The 16,993-nt window shown below is 51.8% G+C and overlaps 1 protein-coding gene across 5 annotated transcripts in view; it reads right to left on the bottom strand.

Annotated features, from left to right (window-relative positions):
* The window catches only part of RASGRF1 (Ras protein specific guanine nucleotide releasing factor 1), a 112,092-nt gene that overhangs the window by 53,750 nt on the left and 41,349 nt on the right, over positions 1-16,993 (bottom strand). For all 5 annotated transcript variants that reach the window (XR_011526174.1, XR_011526175.1, XR_011526176.1 and 2 more), the window contains exons 5-9: positions 15,246-15,499; positions 6,860-6,939; positions 4,566-4,759; positions 3,884-3,993; positions 339-457 (exon numbers count right to left, since the gene is read on the bottom strand). Coding sequence is in view for 2 of the 5 variants with exons in the window: in XM_070573035.1 (XP_070429136.1) it covers positions 339-457; positions 3,884-3,993; positions 4,566-4,759; positions 6,860-6,939; positions 15,246-15,499 (757 nt within the window). In the remaining 3 variants the exon portion in view is untranslated. The remainder of the gene's footprint in view (positions 1-338; positions 458-3,883; positions 3,994-4,565; positions 4,760-6,859; positions 6,940-15,245; positions 15,500-16,993) is intronic.

Raw genomic sequence — 16,993 nt, 5'->3', positions numbered from 1 at the left:
GAAAGTGCTCATCCTCCTCCCCTGTTTCTCCCCAAAAATGACATGTCATTGTTTACTATGACATACGATAGACAAACCAAGGCCATCTGCGAAGAGTTATATTTACATCTAGAGAGAAGGAAACTGTGAAAATCAATATCTGCATCTATATGTACAGACACCAACGTCTCCATATAGCTGTCACATTCCTCCAGCAGCCCTGCAACACTCCGCCATCATGCCGACAGGTTTTAGTACGTGGCAGCCAAACGAACTAGAAGTGTCCCTGAGTGCCGCCTGCCTCCCACTCCTGGCACCCACCTGGGCGGGGCAGGGGAGGCAGGGTGCAGAGGCCGTACCTTGCCTCACAAAGGTCTGGCTGGTGTCCAGGAGGATCTCACAGCCTTCGATGATCATGCGCTCGATGGCTAGGTTTTTCCGGATGTTCTCTGTCTCACTTACTTCATCATGCATTATCCTGTGGGGACAGGAAATAAGTCAGAGACAGGCTGCCCTTAATTCTCAGGGAGGAGGGGATGCTGGCCTCTGGCCGGACCGAGGAAGAAAGGCTACACCCAGGACTCTCAGGTGGAGCCTGTGGTCACGAAGGGGGACAGCATACATTTATTGAGTGCCCACTGTGTGCCGGGCAATTCACAGGCGTGATCTCATTTTATCCTTCTCACAGATCAAGGAGGCAGGTGTTCTTATTTTACAGAAAAGGAAATGGAGGTTAATAGCTAGGAAGCAGGTCTTATCTGATTTAAAAGTCTGAACCACCTGGAACAGAGACAGCAGAGTTGGAGGAAGATGGGAGTACAGGAGACATCCTTGTTCATTATCTGGCCCCTCATCCCATTAGTGTCTACTGCCATCCTTAGAACAAACTAACTCATTTCTGCCTTGGGGCCTTTGCACTTGATGTTTCCTCCCCCTGAATGCTCATTATATGCTTGTTCCCTTCATGTTATTTGGGTTCTGGAATGGCTTATTTTTGGAGTGCCTGACAATCCAGCTGGTTCAGAGAAAGCCTGACTTTGGTTTATTCTGTAGGCTCCAGCACGTCCGGGAGGGAAGCAGAACATGTTTCGCCACTTTGTCTGAGAACACGGACAACTCTCTTATTTGTCCCTGTTCTCACTGCCGCAACACTGTTCCTCTCCAGGAGGTGGCACCTCTTAACTGCTTTTTAAAAACAGCATTGGTAGGAAAAGAGGGGTGTGAGTTGCCAACATTGCTGAGAGCCTCAGTGGGTTTCCAGGAGTCTTAGGAAGGTAGTGAGTAATTTCTTCGGGGGGGAGGTCTGGAAAGACTACCCCACCTACTCCAAGGAAAGCACAAAGCCTCCTGTTGTCTGAAATTCTACAATTAAGACCACCAAGAGGGCTAGTTAATATGCGTGTGGCTTACAAAGTTCTCTCACAGACATGATCCCATTTAAACCCCACAACAATGAGAGACGATGCTAGTGGCGCTGGATCTGTGATTAATGGAATCAGCATGACATTGAGCAAATTACTGAACCCTTTTGATCCTCAGTTTCCTCGTCTGTAGAATGTTGGGGTGAGGATGGAAGATAATGTATTTCATGTGCTGACCTCATGCCTGGCACATGTCAGATGCTTGAATAAAGGGTAGTGATCATTGTTGCTATTATCACTGGTTGTAAAAGTGTTATTATAAAAAAATATTATCCATTATTTTTTCTGCTTATCACACTGGGGCACTGAGACAGTGTCTCTTTTTTAGGTGCCTCGGCACCTCCCCCCTCCCCTGCAATGCCCTTCTCAGAAGCCCATGCTCTAGCCCTCTTCTGGAAGGGACATGGGACAGGGAGGCACCTTTCTGGGAAATGGTAGTTTCATGTTTGGAAGGAAGCAAAGGTAAGCAGAACCATTTCTTTAGATACGGGTGGGGATGTTGCTAAGGAGGGCTGCATTTGCTAAAAACAAGAGGGTGATTCCGAAGCAGCAAACTAGTTCTGCTGTCAGACACGTGCAAATGGCAGCGGCTCAGGAGGAGTGCCAGCCCCAGGCTGGGGTTTGTGTTGGGGGGACCCATGCTGCACACGCTGCTGGGGAGGCTCTGGGAGGGCAGTGTGAGTTTCCAGGGCCAGATGCTCCTAGGGGAACAGGAAGTGATGACCTCCGTTATCAGTGAGCCAGGGAGATAGGGCTCAGGAGAAAAGGTGGGACAAAGGCCAGGGGCAGGAGAGCACCAGCCCCTGGGGAGGAGTGTTTCTCAGCACAGCCAGCGAGGGGTTGGTTATCTGATGTTTTCCTGCCAGGGCTGGGGCAGAAAGGGCTATTGTCATGACAATAGGAAAACCCTCTTCTGTGGTGGGAGGGCTGGGTTCAGCTGTAGGTGACGGGGAAGACAAAAGAAGAGCTAGCTGGGGGAAAGGGGACGGAGGTCTTAGTCCAAATACCTTGGCACCCACATGCCACCTGCACCTCTGCCTGCACCTGGACAGGGCATCCCACAGCAACGAGGAGCCTCACTGGAGCCCCAAGTCTTTTCCTTGGGGAGTCTGCAGGATTTGGCTCCTTGGGGCATGAGAGGACTGGGTCCCCACCCCACAATGGTTTTGTTAGTCTGCAATCACACCCTGATTACACCCTCTTGCTGATCCTCCACTCTGGGGCCTGTGCCCTGCCCTGGTCCAGCCTGGTTCTCCCTCTACCTGCTGGGAGCTGTGGCCTGACTGGCTGCTGCTTGCTGGCCTTGGGAAGCCCTTTAGGGCACTGAGTGGTCGGCCGGGTCCCAGACAGAGCTGGGAACTGGACCCCACACACTGCAGATCGACCCTCCTTTGCAGCTTCTGGCAGTCCATCTCTGTGTACAAGGCCGTCCTCATTTCTTGGAACCCCAGGGTTCAGCCCTTGGTTTGCATCTCGTTCCTGCCTGAACTCACTCCCCTGGTGATCTCACCACTCCTGTGACTTTAAATACTATCTCCAAGCTGATGGCTTCTGCATGTCTTGCTCCCCCAAACTCCAGACTCAAATACGCTACTCCCTTCTTGTCATTGCCACCACTGTTGTCCATCTCAAGTTCAGCATGGCCCCAGTAAAGCTCCAGTGAAGCAAGAAAGCCTTCCCTTCCACACCTGCCCCGCTGGCAGTCTTCTCCATCTCAGTTAACAGCAACTCCATCCTTCTGGTTGCTCAGCCAGAACCTCTGGAATCACTCTTGACTCCAATCTTCTCTCTCTCCCCACATCTAATCCATCAGAAACTCTTGTTGGTTCCATCTTCAAAATACATCCAGAATCTGAACCTCCTCTTCACCTTCACTGCCACCACCTGCTGCAGCTGCTGCCTGGACTGCTGAGGTGCCTCCTCCCTCGCCCCTCTGCACCTGCCCTCGCAGAAGGAAGTTCCCCCTGGGCTTCGGGGACTGTGACAGGGGCTGGGGAGGGGCCTTGACTAGAGGGCTGGAGCCTTTGAAATCGGACAAGCCCACTAACACCTCCTGTTGCTGACTGGAGCCTCGGCAGATGAAGGCAGGTCGCCCAGGATCCCCCTGGGGCTCTGAGAGCTACAGGTTTTGACAAATCGACACTGGAGAACAGAGGAAATGGGCAGAGAGCATCTGCAAGCCCCTGAGCAGATCCCTGTCCTGGGAGATGGGCCCATTGAGTGTCTGGGGCCCTTCCCTGGACCCCATCTCTGCCAGGGATGGCACACCACCCACACTATCCCACCAGTGCCCCCTGGGCTTGAGCTGTAAACTCCTCAGACTGCTCCACGGGACTCTGCTTCTGGGTGAGGCAGGCTGCGCCCCTCCCTCGGAATTCTAACCTGAACATGAGCTTTTACCATCTGGGGCTCGGCACACTTCTGATGGGGGTGTCCTCAGCTCTGGCCTGTTCACTGGGGAGGGCTCCCAGGAGCCAGCTCACCTGGACAGCTCTTCCAGTTTGGACTTGGCATAGTCCAGGCTGTTGCGCTCAACATGCTCATGAGGCGTGTGGGCCAGGAGCTCGTGCAGCGTTAGGATATACCTGGGAATCTGCGGCAGGGAGAGGCAGGGATGGAGAAAGACAGAGGGATGGGGAGACAGAGAGGAACAGAGACAGGGAGAGAGAGGCAGTAAGGAAGTGAGAAAGAGACAGACAGAGCAGCAACAGACAAGGATCGAAAGAGAAGGAGAGGGAGGCAGAGAGTGGTTCTCTCCGCTCTGGCAACACCCAGGAGCAGGGCTGAAGAATGAACCTCGCTGGACCTCTCGCCTTAGACTCTGATTTGAAGGCTCTTCCAGGGTGTCCTCTGGGACAAGAGCCCAGAGCTTGAGGCTCAGCCCCTCAGGTGGCAGGGTCTGGGGGTGGGCTCAGGACCAGGAGGGACAGGGCCCCCGGAGGAGCTGTCCCCTCGCCTTCCTGCACAGCCTGCTCTCTGGAGCTGGACAGGCCTGCAGCCAGCCAGGGTGCGGTGGGCTCTAACCCCATTTTCCAGGCAGCCCAGAGCTGGGGCCTGTGGCTCCCCCGGTGCCTCCAGGTGTGGTTCCCTCCCAGCCATGGCCAGCACTGCTGTGGCCCCCAGGGGCTCCCCACGCACGCGCCCTCACGGCCGGGGCTGAGCCACCTGGAACATGGGGTAGGTGAGGAAAGTCTCCAGCGTCCTCTCCTCGCAGTCGGGCTTGGCCTCGTAGTGTTTCAGCAGCTTGTCGAAGTCACGGTTCTGCTTGCAGTGGGCCAGGATCTGCAGGCTGTACTGGTGGTTACGGACGAACTCCTGGTAGATGTTGAGCATGGGCAGCAGGATGTCGAACAGGTCGGCTGGAAGGAGGGCAGGGCTCAGGGGACGGCCGGAGGCACCCTCGGGGAGACAGAGGCCCCACAGGCCCTCAGCTCTCTCAGCCCCGCCCAGGAAGGTCAGGGCCAGGCTCAAACTCTGCCCCAGAGAGACCCCTACCTTTGGGGACGACTCTGGTACCAGGGCAAGATAGTGGCCCCACATGAGCATTGGGACCACATCAGAGTCACAGGTAGATGTGGAGACCCTGTCTAGTCTGACACCTGTGTACCGGAGGGTCAGAGAGAGGAGGTGTAGTGGGTGCTGTGCTGTGTCCCCCGACCACCTTCAGGACCCAGGCACCAGGAGTGCTGCTGGCCGAGGCTCTCAGCTGGGTCTTCCCCCACCAGGAACTGCTCTCAGCTTTAGGCAGCTGCCTTGCACAAGTCATACCTTGCCCAATGGGGCTCCAGGTAGGGGTATAAAGGCTAGCCCTGCAGTTTGGGAGATTTCTGAAGGGCCAGCCCAGCTCCAGAGCTCCATGGGGTCAGCTGAGGACCTAACTTCCCCGTCGCCCTGGCTCCCCGACTATGCCATGCTGAGGGCTCCCCACGAGCCCTCTCTCCCAGAGTGTCCTGCCTGTGACAGAAGTGACCCATCTGAGGTCACAAGGTGACTCAATAGCTACCCTGGAACCCAGTCTCCTGACACCCCCATTCCAGGGCTTCCCACCCCACGACACACCCTCCTGAGTCTCTGTCCTTTCACTTGTCTGTCCGTCCCCGTCCTTCCAGACCTCCCTAGCTCTGCGCCCCTGGTTCAGTGAGGTGGGTCCCTGCTGGTCCATTCTGTCGCAACCTCCTGGGTATAGAACATCCTGCCCTCAGCCCCTGAAAGCCTGACCCAGCTCCGCAAACCTACTCTTCAACGCTTGATGCGATGCCAAGGACCCACCAGACCCTCTGCTTATAAAGCCCATTCAAAAAGACAAACACACTTTCCTCGTAATAAGCTCCACGTGGGAGCTCTTACACAGGGCGCCCGGCCTCCCGGTGGACGCCCCTCCACCACCAACTGCAGAGGGTGGGATGCAGACCCCGTCTTTCCAGGGCAGCTTCTCATGGTGACCATGACCATGAAGAAACATGGGGGGTCTTTGACTCAAGAAAAACAAAACAGGTGCCCAGCTCCTGGAAGCCTCCACGGCCTGAGGGCAGGGGAGCTCTGGAGAGCCTTGCCCGATCTTGGCCATGCTTCACCTCCCTCAGCCTGTTCCCTTGTGTCCACAGTGGAGGTGACACCAGTGCTCAGCTTTACCTAGTAAATTAAGAAAGTGACAAAACAAGGTAACAGCCAGCGCGGGCGAGGCGCACTGCAGAAGGTACGGCACGGCCAGCGCAGCAGCGAGGCCATGCGTGGAGCGGGACCTCAACACTGTCCTGCCGATTATTTCTGTCTTCTACTTTTGGAAACCGACCTGAAGGAAATACTCTCTAACAAGGAGAAAACTTCACATGAGAGATGGCTATATCTCATAACAAAAAGTTGGAACAACTTTGAGAGCCAGTGATGGAGACTGCTGCACAGAGCATGGCACGTTCACGGCGTATTGCAGCAATACGCAGCTATCAGGGAGCAGGCTTTCCACATGAGAAAACACTTATGCTATAATGTTAATTTAAAAAACCCACAGCAAGATTTAAGTTCTATATTCAGTATGTTTGCAATTATGTAAAATGGGAAAAAAACCCCAAGATCTACACATAGAAAAAAATTGGAAGAAAACACACCAAAGCATTTATAGTGGTTATCTTTAGGAAGCAGAACTATAGTTGATATTTTTAAATGTTTTCTACTTTTCTGGGTTTTCAAATTTTCTGAAATGGGTATGTATATATTATTTTTAAAAGGGAAAAGTGGATAAGAAACTAAAATATATATCGCTTCCTACTAGAAATATAGCTTTTGCCAACTTGTCTTTCCATTTCTGCTCCCTCTGAGGGAGTCTGGGTTTTTAAGGGACCACTCCATTATGCTCTGAGGGCCGAAAGTGCCACCAGCAGGGAGGGGTGGGCCCTGGAGAGGGACATCTGGTGGCGGGGGGCAGGAGGGGCTGGGGACCTCTGCGAGGGCTGGCTACTCACCCAGGACCAGTGTGGGCCAGCTGGAGATGCGAGCCTTCAGGCCTTGGTAAAAGATCTGGTGCAAAAACATGATGGTCTCGCTGAAAGAGAATGCCCAGAGTAAGCTCCAGCCAAGTGTACTTCTGCCCCTCTCGAGGGCCCCCGTCCCCAAGTCCAGCAAGCTGAGGGGCCCAGAGGAGAGCGCTACTGCCCGGGAGGGGCTGCTACTGCCCGTGGGACTCTAGGAGCAAATGCCTCTCCCCAGTGAGACCTTATGTGAACACCCATCAGCGGGATGGACTATACAATCTGCGGGACCCAGTGCAGAAGGAATATGAGTGGTCCTTGTTAAAAAATGATTAAGAATTTTGAGATGGTGACAGCAGAGTGTTAAACCAAGCCTGGGCTCTTCTGAGCACCAGGCTGCACACCCACGAAGCTGGGAGAGAAGGGCAGCTGCCCATGCCCCCTCAGGTCCCCACCTGCTGGGGTGCCCCTGAGAGCTCTTGCAGGGACCCAGGGCTCTGGAGAACATGGAGTAAAAGCTACCGAGGATATGAAAAGAGCCAGGGCTTGAGACCCACACAGAGTGGGGCTCAATTCCACCTTAAGCCCCTACCCAGTTGTGTGACTTTGAGCAAGATGCCTAACATCTCTGAACCACAGGTCCTTCTGTGTAAAATATGAAGATGAAATGAGGTAACCCCTACAAGTAACGGGACTACTCATGTGCTCAGTACACAGAAGATGCTCAGCAAGTGCTAGGTCTCAACCACCTCCTTTCTGGGGAAAAGTTAGAAAAGCAAAAATCCCAGAGTCTCCAAGCCAGCAAGTGCCTGCTTTGCCACCACCTAGAGTGCCCTAGGGACCATGCCTTCTCATTGGCAGCTTAGCACGGGCTGGCTGATGGGCCTTAGAGCACCCCAAGCAGCCTCATTTGCCTTGGCTCCCCTACCAGCAGCCCCTTCCCCACCCACAGCTCCCCAGGCAGCCCGCCCAGGCACAGCCAAGTCTCCTGGCCCTGGACGAGCTGTGAGAGAGACTCCAGCTACCTCCCGCAGCCCCCTCCCCTCCTCCTGCTCATCACCCCCACCTCCTACCTCCCTGGAGATCTGGGGGTCTCCCCAACATGTCTGAGGCTTGAACCAGACAGGGGAAGCCAAATGGACTCTGTCGTGCACCCCATTTATGGATAGGAAAACTGAGGCCCAAGAGGAAGAGTGAATCTCCCAGGAGTCAGGGGCTGCCCCAGCCTCGGAGCCTGTCTCTCCTCTCCCTGGAATGGTCTCTGTCTTTTTCCGCCACATCAAAGGCCCCTCTTTGGTTACACCCTCCGCAGCGCGCTGTCTGCTCCCTGTCCTCTGTGTTGTCCCAGCTCTTCGTTTGGCTGTTTGAGGTGCCTGGTGTTTCCCGCCTTGGGGAGCTGCCATTGGGTGCTTGTTCCCTCTCCCAGCAGTTTGTGCCCTGACAGCAAACCCCCACCCTGGGGTTTGCCTCTCTCGGTACAACAAGGGGAAGGGTTGGAAGGTGCTGAGTGGGCACAGAGTGGACCCTGAGCTGTGAGGCCTGTGGGCCACAGAGCACAGAGCCTCATGTACAGAGGAGGCCCTCAGAGGCAAGGGGCTCTGGGAACCCCAAAAGGATTCGAAATGTCCTGCACACCTGCACTCTGCAGAGAAAACGGGTGGGGTGGAGAAGACGGCATGAGAGAGAAAAGATGGGATAGTTGAGAGAGCGAGAAAGAGAGCGCGTGGCGGGGGAGGTGGAGGGGAGGGGAGAAGTGGGGGAGAGGGAGAGAACAGACACAACACTCTAGGCTGAAGAGCAAAGCCTGGCACTGCCTCACAACCGTAGGATGTACAAAAGGGAAGGAAAACCCATAAAGACTGAAACCAGTGGGAACTTAAAAAAACCTAAGTAGAAGAAACTGTCTGAGTTCTCATTCCAGAGCGTGGGTCCTATCATTATGGTGAATTTTCTGTCGTCTCCCTAAAGTCCCAAGAGGACGGGCCCCTCCAGGTGTGGCGACACATGTATTTCTGGACTAGGGGCCCTGCCTGATGGCTGAAGTCATTTTCATTTTGCAGGCAGCAAGTCCCCCTGCAGAATGACTCTTGACAAGGCTGGTTTCTGCCAGTCTGTGGCCCCTGAACTAGTTTGTTGAATGGATAAACAAGTACCAATTTGAAGAACTTTGGTAGTCTACATGTGAAGACCCCTTGAAAAGTTCAAAAGCAAGAGAGCAACCCAGGGGCACATGAGAGTGCATAGAGGGAAGAATGTCTGACCTGGGGCAGTATGGAGGTTGGGGGACTTTCAAGGGTTCTTGAGCGGGCCAGGAGGCTCTGGGTAACCCTGAGCACTGTCACAGCTAGACTCAGGGAAGCCATTCCCAGGCAGTTCCATCAGACAACTACTCAGGGAGGAAACAAACCTTCTTAAATTCCAATACTGCACGGACTTGTAGAGTAACATATTAGGAACATCATAAGCCAGGACTATAAAAATATAGTTGACGAAGCCTCCATTTTTAAAGTATAAACTGTGGGGATTTCACCTGTAACTCTACTACTTAGAAAGTAACAATGGTACCGTTGTTACTCTTCTAATAAGAAAAAAAATTCTCATTTTGATTTGATTTGCTTCTAAAAACATGATTGTTAGTGTGTTGGCTATACATTTTTCCTATGTATTAGCCATTTGAATTTCTTCTTTTGGGACTTGCCTAGTCCTGTCCATTTACTATTCTCTCTTGTTAATTTTAAATAACTCTCTATATGAAGCATTTAATCTAACACATACACTGCAGACATTTTTGCTTGGCTGGCCTGTGGGCCATGTGCTCGCTTTCCTGAAGCTGTCGTCTTGCCTCGCACAGTGTGCCATGCCCTGCCCGCCTTCCCTGCCCGGAGATCACGGCATACACACTCACCTATACTTTATTTTACTGTTTCATTTTTACACATAAACACCCAACTAGAGTTTTCTTTGGTGTAAGATGTGAATAAAAGAAAGTAATCTTTCCCCAGTTCGGTTAGCCAATTGCTCAATTCCACTTACCAAGTACACCGACCGTTTCCACTACTTTGCTAGGCTGCCTTTTTATTCTTGCTAAATTCTCCACATTATTCAGTCTGTTTCTGGACTTTCGATTTTACTTTGGTGCTCTATCGGTCTATTCTGGCACTGCTCTCAGGCTGTTTTCACTACCTCCTAAAGATATTTATAACCTTTCTAATATATTTTAATTAAAGTAGGGACAGTTTCTTTCATTGCTTTTTTTCAGAACATAATTACCTATTTATATGTATTTATTCCTTCAGTTGAACTTTAAAATCATTTTGCTAGGCTGTACTTTGCTTGAAATTATATTAAATTTATAGAGCATTTGGAGTGAAAATGGCATTTTTATGATATGAAATCTTTCCATGCAGCATGCTGGCCCACTCCCTGTTTTGTACAACCTGCAAGCTTAGAAAGATTTCTACATTTTTAAATAGTTTAAAAAAATCTAAAGAATATTTCATGATATGTGAACATACATATTTTAGCGTCCATAAGTAAGGATTCATTGGAACCTAGCCATACACACGTGTTTGTGGATTGTCTATGACTGTTTAGTTTCAGCAGAGACCGTATGGCCCACAAAGTCTAAAATATTTACTACCTGGTCATTTACAGAAAAAATCTGCTGATCCCTAGTCTATGTGAGTCGTCTCCCTGACCTGTGCAGTGCACAGCTGGTGCAGCTGTATTCTATGGCCCTATCCCTACTTACAGCAAGCTTAGAGTCCAGTGGGGGACCCAGACACAAAAGAAGTCATTATGAAAGTGTGATGAATGCTACACAGGGGCAGCACAGGGGCCCTGGGAGCACACAAGCAGGCAACAGGAACCAGTGGTGGCAAGGGACATGGGGGTTGTCAGGGACACGACATCCAAGGAAAGCTGTGAAGAAAGGGTAGGACATAGCTGTTGGAAGGAGAGTAGGGTGGGAAGAGTGTTCCAGGGAGAGGAAGAGACCTGTCTGCAGACACACTGGGGAAGTGCTCATTTTGCCTGGTTCCTTCCCTGAGCCCAGAAAGGGGTGTGACTTGCCCAAGGCCAATCCAAGGTAGATAGGGCAGAACCAGGCCTCTACACTCCTGCCCCACCCCTGCCCATCGCACACTGCCAGTTACTCATCATGAGTTCAAGCGCCTTCCTCTCCTCACTCCCTAGCATGCAGACGTGACAAATTGATCACCGCATGCTCCCCCACCGAGTCTCACCATCCTTCTCAACCCAGGGCTCCCGCAGTCACTGCCAATCAGTCAGAGCAGTCATCAAGACACAAACCGTCTGCCACTCGGGTGAGATGCCTCTCGTCATGGACAATGCCTGTGCTTCCTGGCACACATTGCTGGGTATGGTTTTTATTAAAGGGAAATAGCACAAGTCTATAAGCTTATTGTTTCGGCTAAACAAAGCCTGTTACAGATGTTTAGTTCAAAGATCTTTCTTCGCCCTATTGGAGAAGCACACAATTAACCCCCTCCCCAGCTCTGCAACATCCTCCACGAATCTGCCAAACGGGAGAGAGGCCTCTCTCTTCCCAAGGACCTCTTTTAATGAGGTCCAGCAAATGAAATCACCAAATTAGCATCAGATTTCTAATGTGGCTGTACACGTCAGCCTAAAAGCAAACGCAGGGGAAAGGTATGTGTGAGAATGCCTTCTAAGAAGTGGCTGGCAGCCTCTGCCCCTGCTTGTGATCCACAGCCCTCTGTGCTGTGGGTGGAGGTAGGGAGACCTGGGAGCTTCGTGGCCTGGCTCCCGCCTCCATAGCGCTTATGCAGTGAGTGGGAAGGCTGGGCTTGCACACAAGGGAAAGTTCTCTAACCGTGCAGGAGTGAGAGAGAGTGCATGCCGTGCCCCGCACTATGATGAGCCACACTCTGGGAGCTGGGAGCAGGGTTAAGGAGGATAGGGGTCAGTGGAGAGGATTCCAGCCCATTATTTAACAGGGCATCCGGGGAAGAAGAGGTCTTAACATGAAACAGAACTGGGTAAAAATTGCAGCCCACCCAAACTTGCCGTGTGCCCTTGAACACATCCCCCAACCTCTCTGAGGTCTAGCCTCATGGGGCATCTCTGAGGAATGGAAACCACGCATGTCAAGCGCTTACAGAGAGCCTCGAACAAAGCAGGTCCCACAAAGCACCAGCTTAATGTACTGAGTATGATCTAAAACGTTCAATTCTGCAAAGTGCTGGGAGCGGTTGTTATAAGGTTAACGGAAAAAATACCTTCAGCTGTTCTTCATGCTCACAAAAAAGCATAGAGGCTAAGATAGTGAAGCTTATGCTGTACCCAGCAGACCATATAGTGAGGTGAGAATGCTCACAGGGCGGTCATTTTCTAGCTCTTTCCATGCCCATCCCGGGCCCCAGGGGGAGGAAAGAACTGTAGCCTGCCCCTGTTTGAGAACAGCAGCGAGGGCAGAGGAGGAGAGGGCAGCTGCATCAGATTTGCATCCACTGTGCAAGTTTTTCTTAATATAATAAGAAAACACAGTAAAATACATTGATTTTCAATGTTGAACCAGCCTTGCATTCCTGGGATAAATTCCACTTTGTCATGATGTATTATCCTTTTACTATATTTCTGGATTCAATTTGATAATATTTGTATCTATGATCATGAGAGGTTTGGGTCTGTATTCTTGTCTCATAAGGTCTTTGTTGTTGATATTAGAGTCACGCTGGTCTCATAGGATGAGTTGGGAAGTGTTCACTCCACATTAGATTTGCATTCGATTTCCCACAGGGTGCCTCATTGTGGAGCTGTGCTGTTATAATAATGTCTAACTCCTCCTGAGCACTTGGGATAGGCTGGCCTCTGTGCTAGATGCTTGACATGAACACTCTCATTTGATCTTCCGACAAGTGTAAGAGGCAGGGACCATTCCTGGGTCAGCTGTTTCTGATGACCGCCAGAGTCCACATTCTGGAGGCCTTAAGAATTGATCAGGCTGCCGCTATTTTGACCAGGCTCAGTGAGACCACTAAGATGGGCAAGAGTCAACCTTGGGCCCATGGTGGAAAAGGGGAAACCGGCCTGGCAGGGGCCTGGCAGGGCACCAGTAGAGGAGACTTCCCTCCCTCCTGTTCAGCCTCAAAGTCATCTGACCTGATCCGTGCAACTGTTAAAAGATAAAAATATAAAAGTGCGATATTTTCAAACAACTTTTGAACAAATGCTGTGAGCTGGCACGAAACTCTTAACTAAAGATTCCAGGCTAAAAGGATCCCATTAAAGATCAATGAAGTATAACAAAATTATGGGAAGATTAAATAAATACAAAAGGACACCTGTATCTCTCAGTGATTATGATAAGCGGTCACCAAAAGCTTGTAATTGTGGACTAAAATACACAAACAACACAGAACTGTGACGACGTCTCCTGAAGGATTTCTGAGGTTAGTGGCTGGAACCCCCGACACAGGCAGTCGCCTGCAGCTCGAGCACAGCCACAGCACCTACACATGTGCTGGAAATGCAGTTCCCCAGGCTCCACCCAGACCCACAGACAGAGGAACTCGGGGCGGGGCCCAGCACCCTGCGCTCGTGTCTGAAGGTCTGTGAATCCAGCTGAGCTGTCCAGGCTTTACTCAGGAAGGAACAAGTTCCTCCCACTTTTCAGCCAAATTTCAGGTCGCTAAGTCTAAAAGACCCAATCGTAGGGGCCAGCCTGGCAGCGTAGCAGTTCAGTTCACATGTTCTGCTTCGGTGGCCTGGGGTTCACTGGTTTGGATCCTGGGTGTGGACATGGCACCGCTTGGCAAGCCATGCTGTGGCAGGAGTCCCACACATAAAATAGAGGAAGATGGGCATGGATGTTAGCTCAGGGCCAGTCTTCCTCAGCAAAAAAGAGGAGGATTGGCAGCGGATGTTAGCTCAGGGTTAATCTTCCTCAAAAAAAAAAAAAGACCCAATTGTCGTTTTTGGAATAAACGTTACCTGATTTCACAAAAAGATACTATCTGTTTTCTTTGTTTTAGCTGGTGAATAAAAGCACTCACTTAATGTTTAAAAATTGAGTTCAGACACGTATGTTAAAAAGCAACCTTGTAAGGCTCGTGAGTCCAAGTTTCTTGAAGATCTTATGAGACCTCCTTCTGCCCGCCTCTCTCTCTCCTCTCCCCGCCCTGTCCGCCGACTCTGGTGCCTGATCCAATCCACAGGGTCAGCCCTGTCCCACCCTAATGACTTTCAGCCTCTGTAGCCCGATTTCTCACGTGGGCATCAGACCCATATCTGACCCTCATGTGCTGGCTCTCCCATCTCCCCACAGGTGTCCCGCAGGCCCCTCCAACTCGCCACTCCACACTGGCAGGGAGAAAGGAAAGCAGGGCACAGGGAAGGTGACCCTGGATCCTGACACCCACACAGGGAGCCTGGATGAGGGCCGCTTGCAATTAGCGAAATGACTGGCTGACGAACATTTTAACAGAAACGCAGCTGAATGAACAGCTAGGAGCACACAATGATCTACCTTAATTCTTCAGTGAGAATCATTTGTAAATAGCACTTTGTACATATGTTTGCCACTTTTATCTAGTTCTCTCAATTTTATTACCACCAAAAAGCTCATTTATTTAAACCCTTTCCTAAGAAAATCCTTTTCAAAAGAGGTTGACAGTAGAAGAGCAGTAGTCAGCTTAGCTTTCTGAGGTACAGGAAACCCTATTAACGACCAGGGTCGCCTTATAAAAAGGAACTGCTTTCCTAAGGTACGTGGAGAGTGTGGTACAGAGCAGAATTCGAAGGAGCCTGAAAAGTCTAACTTTGAACCTGGGCTCCAGGTCATCATGCCGGTGTCCAGGTAGAAGAACGGAACTTGGTTAGCTTTCTCTGGCTTGATTCATAACTTAAGAGTTATCATTTAAACTAGGATTTCTCAACCTTGGCACTACTGACACTTGGGTGGAATATTTCTTTGTTGTGGGGCTGCCTTGTGCACTGTAGGATGTTTAGCAGCATCCCTGGCCTCTACCCACTAGATGCCAGTAGCAAACCTGCCCCTCCCCGACCGCCCCAGCCAAGTTTGACAATTAACAATGTCTCCAAACTTTGCCAAATGTCCCCTGGGGGGGAAGACTGCCCCCGTTGAGAACCGCAACTTTAGACATATGCTATGGGGGCCTCTGTTCGTACTCCTGCCCCAGACCCCACAATTGTTGAGGCTGTGGCTTCTAGCCATGTGACCTTGGGCAACTTCCTTCCTGTCTGGGCCTCAGTTTCCTCATCAGCACTCGGTGGGAACTATGACGGCTCATGTTGAAACTCGGCTCTGTGCCGGTTAGTCTCCTTCTCCCTGCCTCAGTCAAGCACTCCAGGTGGGGCCAACCTTTGGGGTGCTCACCTGTTCAGGAAGATGCTGCTGACATCATCGTGAGTGATGGGAGGCTTCTTGGAGCTGGCAGCCATGCGCAGCGGGCGCAGGAAGTTGTTGACAAGGATGTGCAGCTGCTGCACGTATTCGGCCTCGGCCTCCAGCATGCTGAACACCACCTGGTTCCTCTTTCGCATGCTGTCTGCGTGGGGCGACCGGATGTAGTCCTGGATGATGGTCTTCCACTTGCGCCGGCACAGCCAGCCCCGCAGGAAGCTCTGCACCTGGGCACCGAGACGGGCGGGAGAGGCTCCCATTACATAGTCTTGGCTTCTCTCGTCTTCCCAGGCTGTGAGTGCCCCAAGGGCAGGGACCAAGGCTTTGTCATCCCCCGTGCCCGGCGTGTAGGGAAAAGAGCTCAGACAAGGACCATGCCTGGTTGCCTACCTGCATGGTGCCAGGGAAGTCAACGGGAACCTCTGAGCCAATTTTCCCATCTGCACAATGGGGCTAATGAGATGACAGCTGGGCTCAAAGTGTGGCACATGGACTGGTAGCATCAGCCTCTCCCAAGAGCTTGCTAGAAATGCAGATTTCCTAGACTTGCCCCAGACCTCTGCATTTTAACAAGATCCTCAAGTTTGCTTTAGAAGCATTCTCTGAAGGAGGAAAAGTGTGGCCCCAAGTCTCCATAACGGGAGGTGGCACGGGCATAGAGGGCGGCCAGGCTGTGATGGGCTTGGCTCACACCGCATCTTACCTAATGACGAGCCTGAAAGCCCAGAAGTTTCAATTACAGCTCGTCTGGATAGCGGGTGATTTCAAATTGAACAGAACATGGCAAATTAGTTAATCTCGTGCTTGGGCCTCATCAGAGCTTCTGAGGACCAGCACCTGCCTGGACCCTCGCCTCCTGCCTTTGCGGGGAAATGAACACTGACACTTGACTTGATTGTCTTAAGAGTCCAGCTGCTTGGAGTGGCCTCGTTTTGGCAAGAACTTGGGAAAGGGCCTTGATTCACACAGACACAGAATTCTTGCACAGGCTTCCAGTCAAGGCACCATCCAGCTCCCTGCCATTTCTGCCTCTGAGCTGTGTGCAAGTTCAGGGTCTGCACAGGGAGGGACCCAGGGCACCCAGAGCAAGGGCATTGGGTGGTCCTGGGGTGCAAGGACTGAGGATCCACGAGCCACCTGCTAAGGGATCAGGCAGAGGTGTTCATCAAAATACTATCAGCTGAAAGGGGCACTGGCCATGAATGGCAGGTGCAGCCACGTGGGTGCAGACTCACTGGGTAGGGTGTGGTCCTGGAGAGGAGAGGCCTGATGTGAGCCCCAAACAGCTTTCTTTGAAGGTGGGAGGGCTTTCTTGATGAGGGAGGGGCTTGCTCTGAGGCTCCAGGAGGGTGAAAATAGAGGGAGGGACGTGGATTTCAGCTGGTCTTTAACAAAATGTTCCAACCAGAATGGCTTCTCAAAATGGGCTGGGAAGCCCAGTGGCGCCACAGCAGAGAAGGCAGGCCAGGGCACCCCTGCCTGGGGGGCTTGGTTCAGACCTGGTGGCAAATCCCAATGCCTGTGGGGGCCTGGCAGGTCCTAGAGATGCATGAAGCTGGCTGGGTAGGGACTAATGGGGCAGCACCTCCTTGCCTGGAGCCAAGCATGTGGGAGGTGGGCCTGGGGCTGCGGGACCTCCTGCTTTTCCAGGAGGCAGTGTGTCCCAGTGACTGAGGATGTGGGCTCTGTACCCTGGAGGCCAGGGTTTAAATGTCACTCTG

The sequence above is a fragment of the Equus przewalskii genome, chromosome 1 (assembly GCF_037783145.1).
Source record: "Equus przewalskii isolate Varuska chromosome 1, EquPr2, whole genome shotgun sequence".
Taxonomy (NCBI): Eukaryota; Metazoa; Chordata; class Mammalia; order Perissodactyla; family Equidae; genus Equus; species Equus przewalskii.
This window is presented reverse-complemented; position numbering and strand designations above follow the sequence as displayed.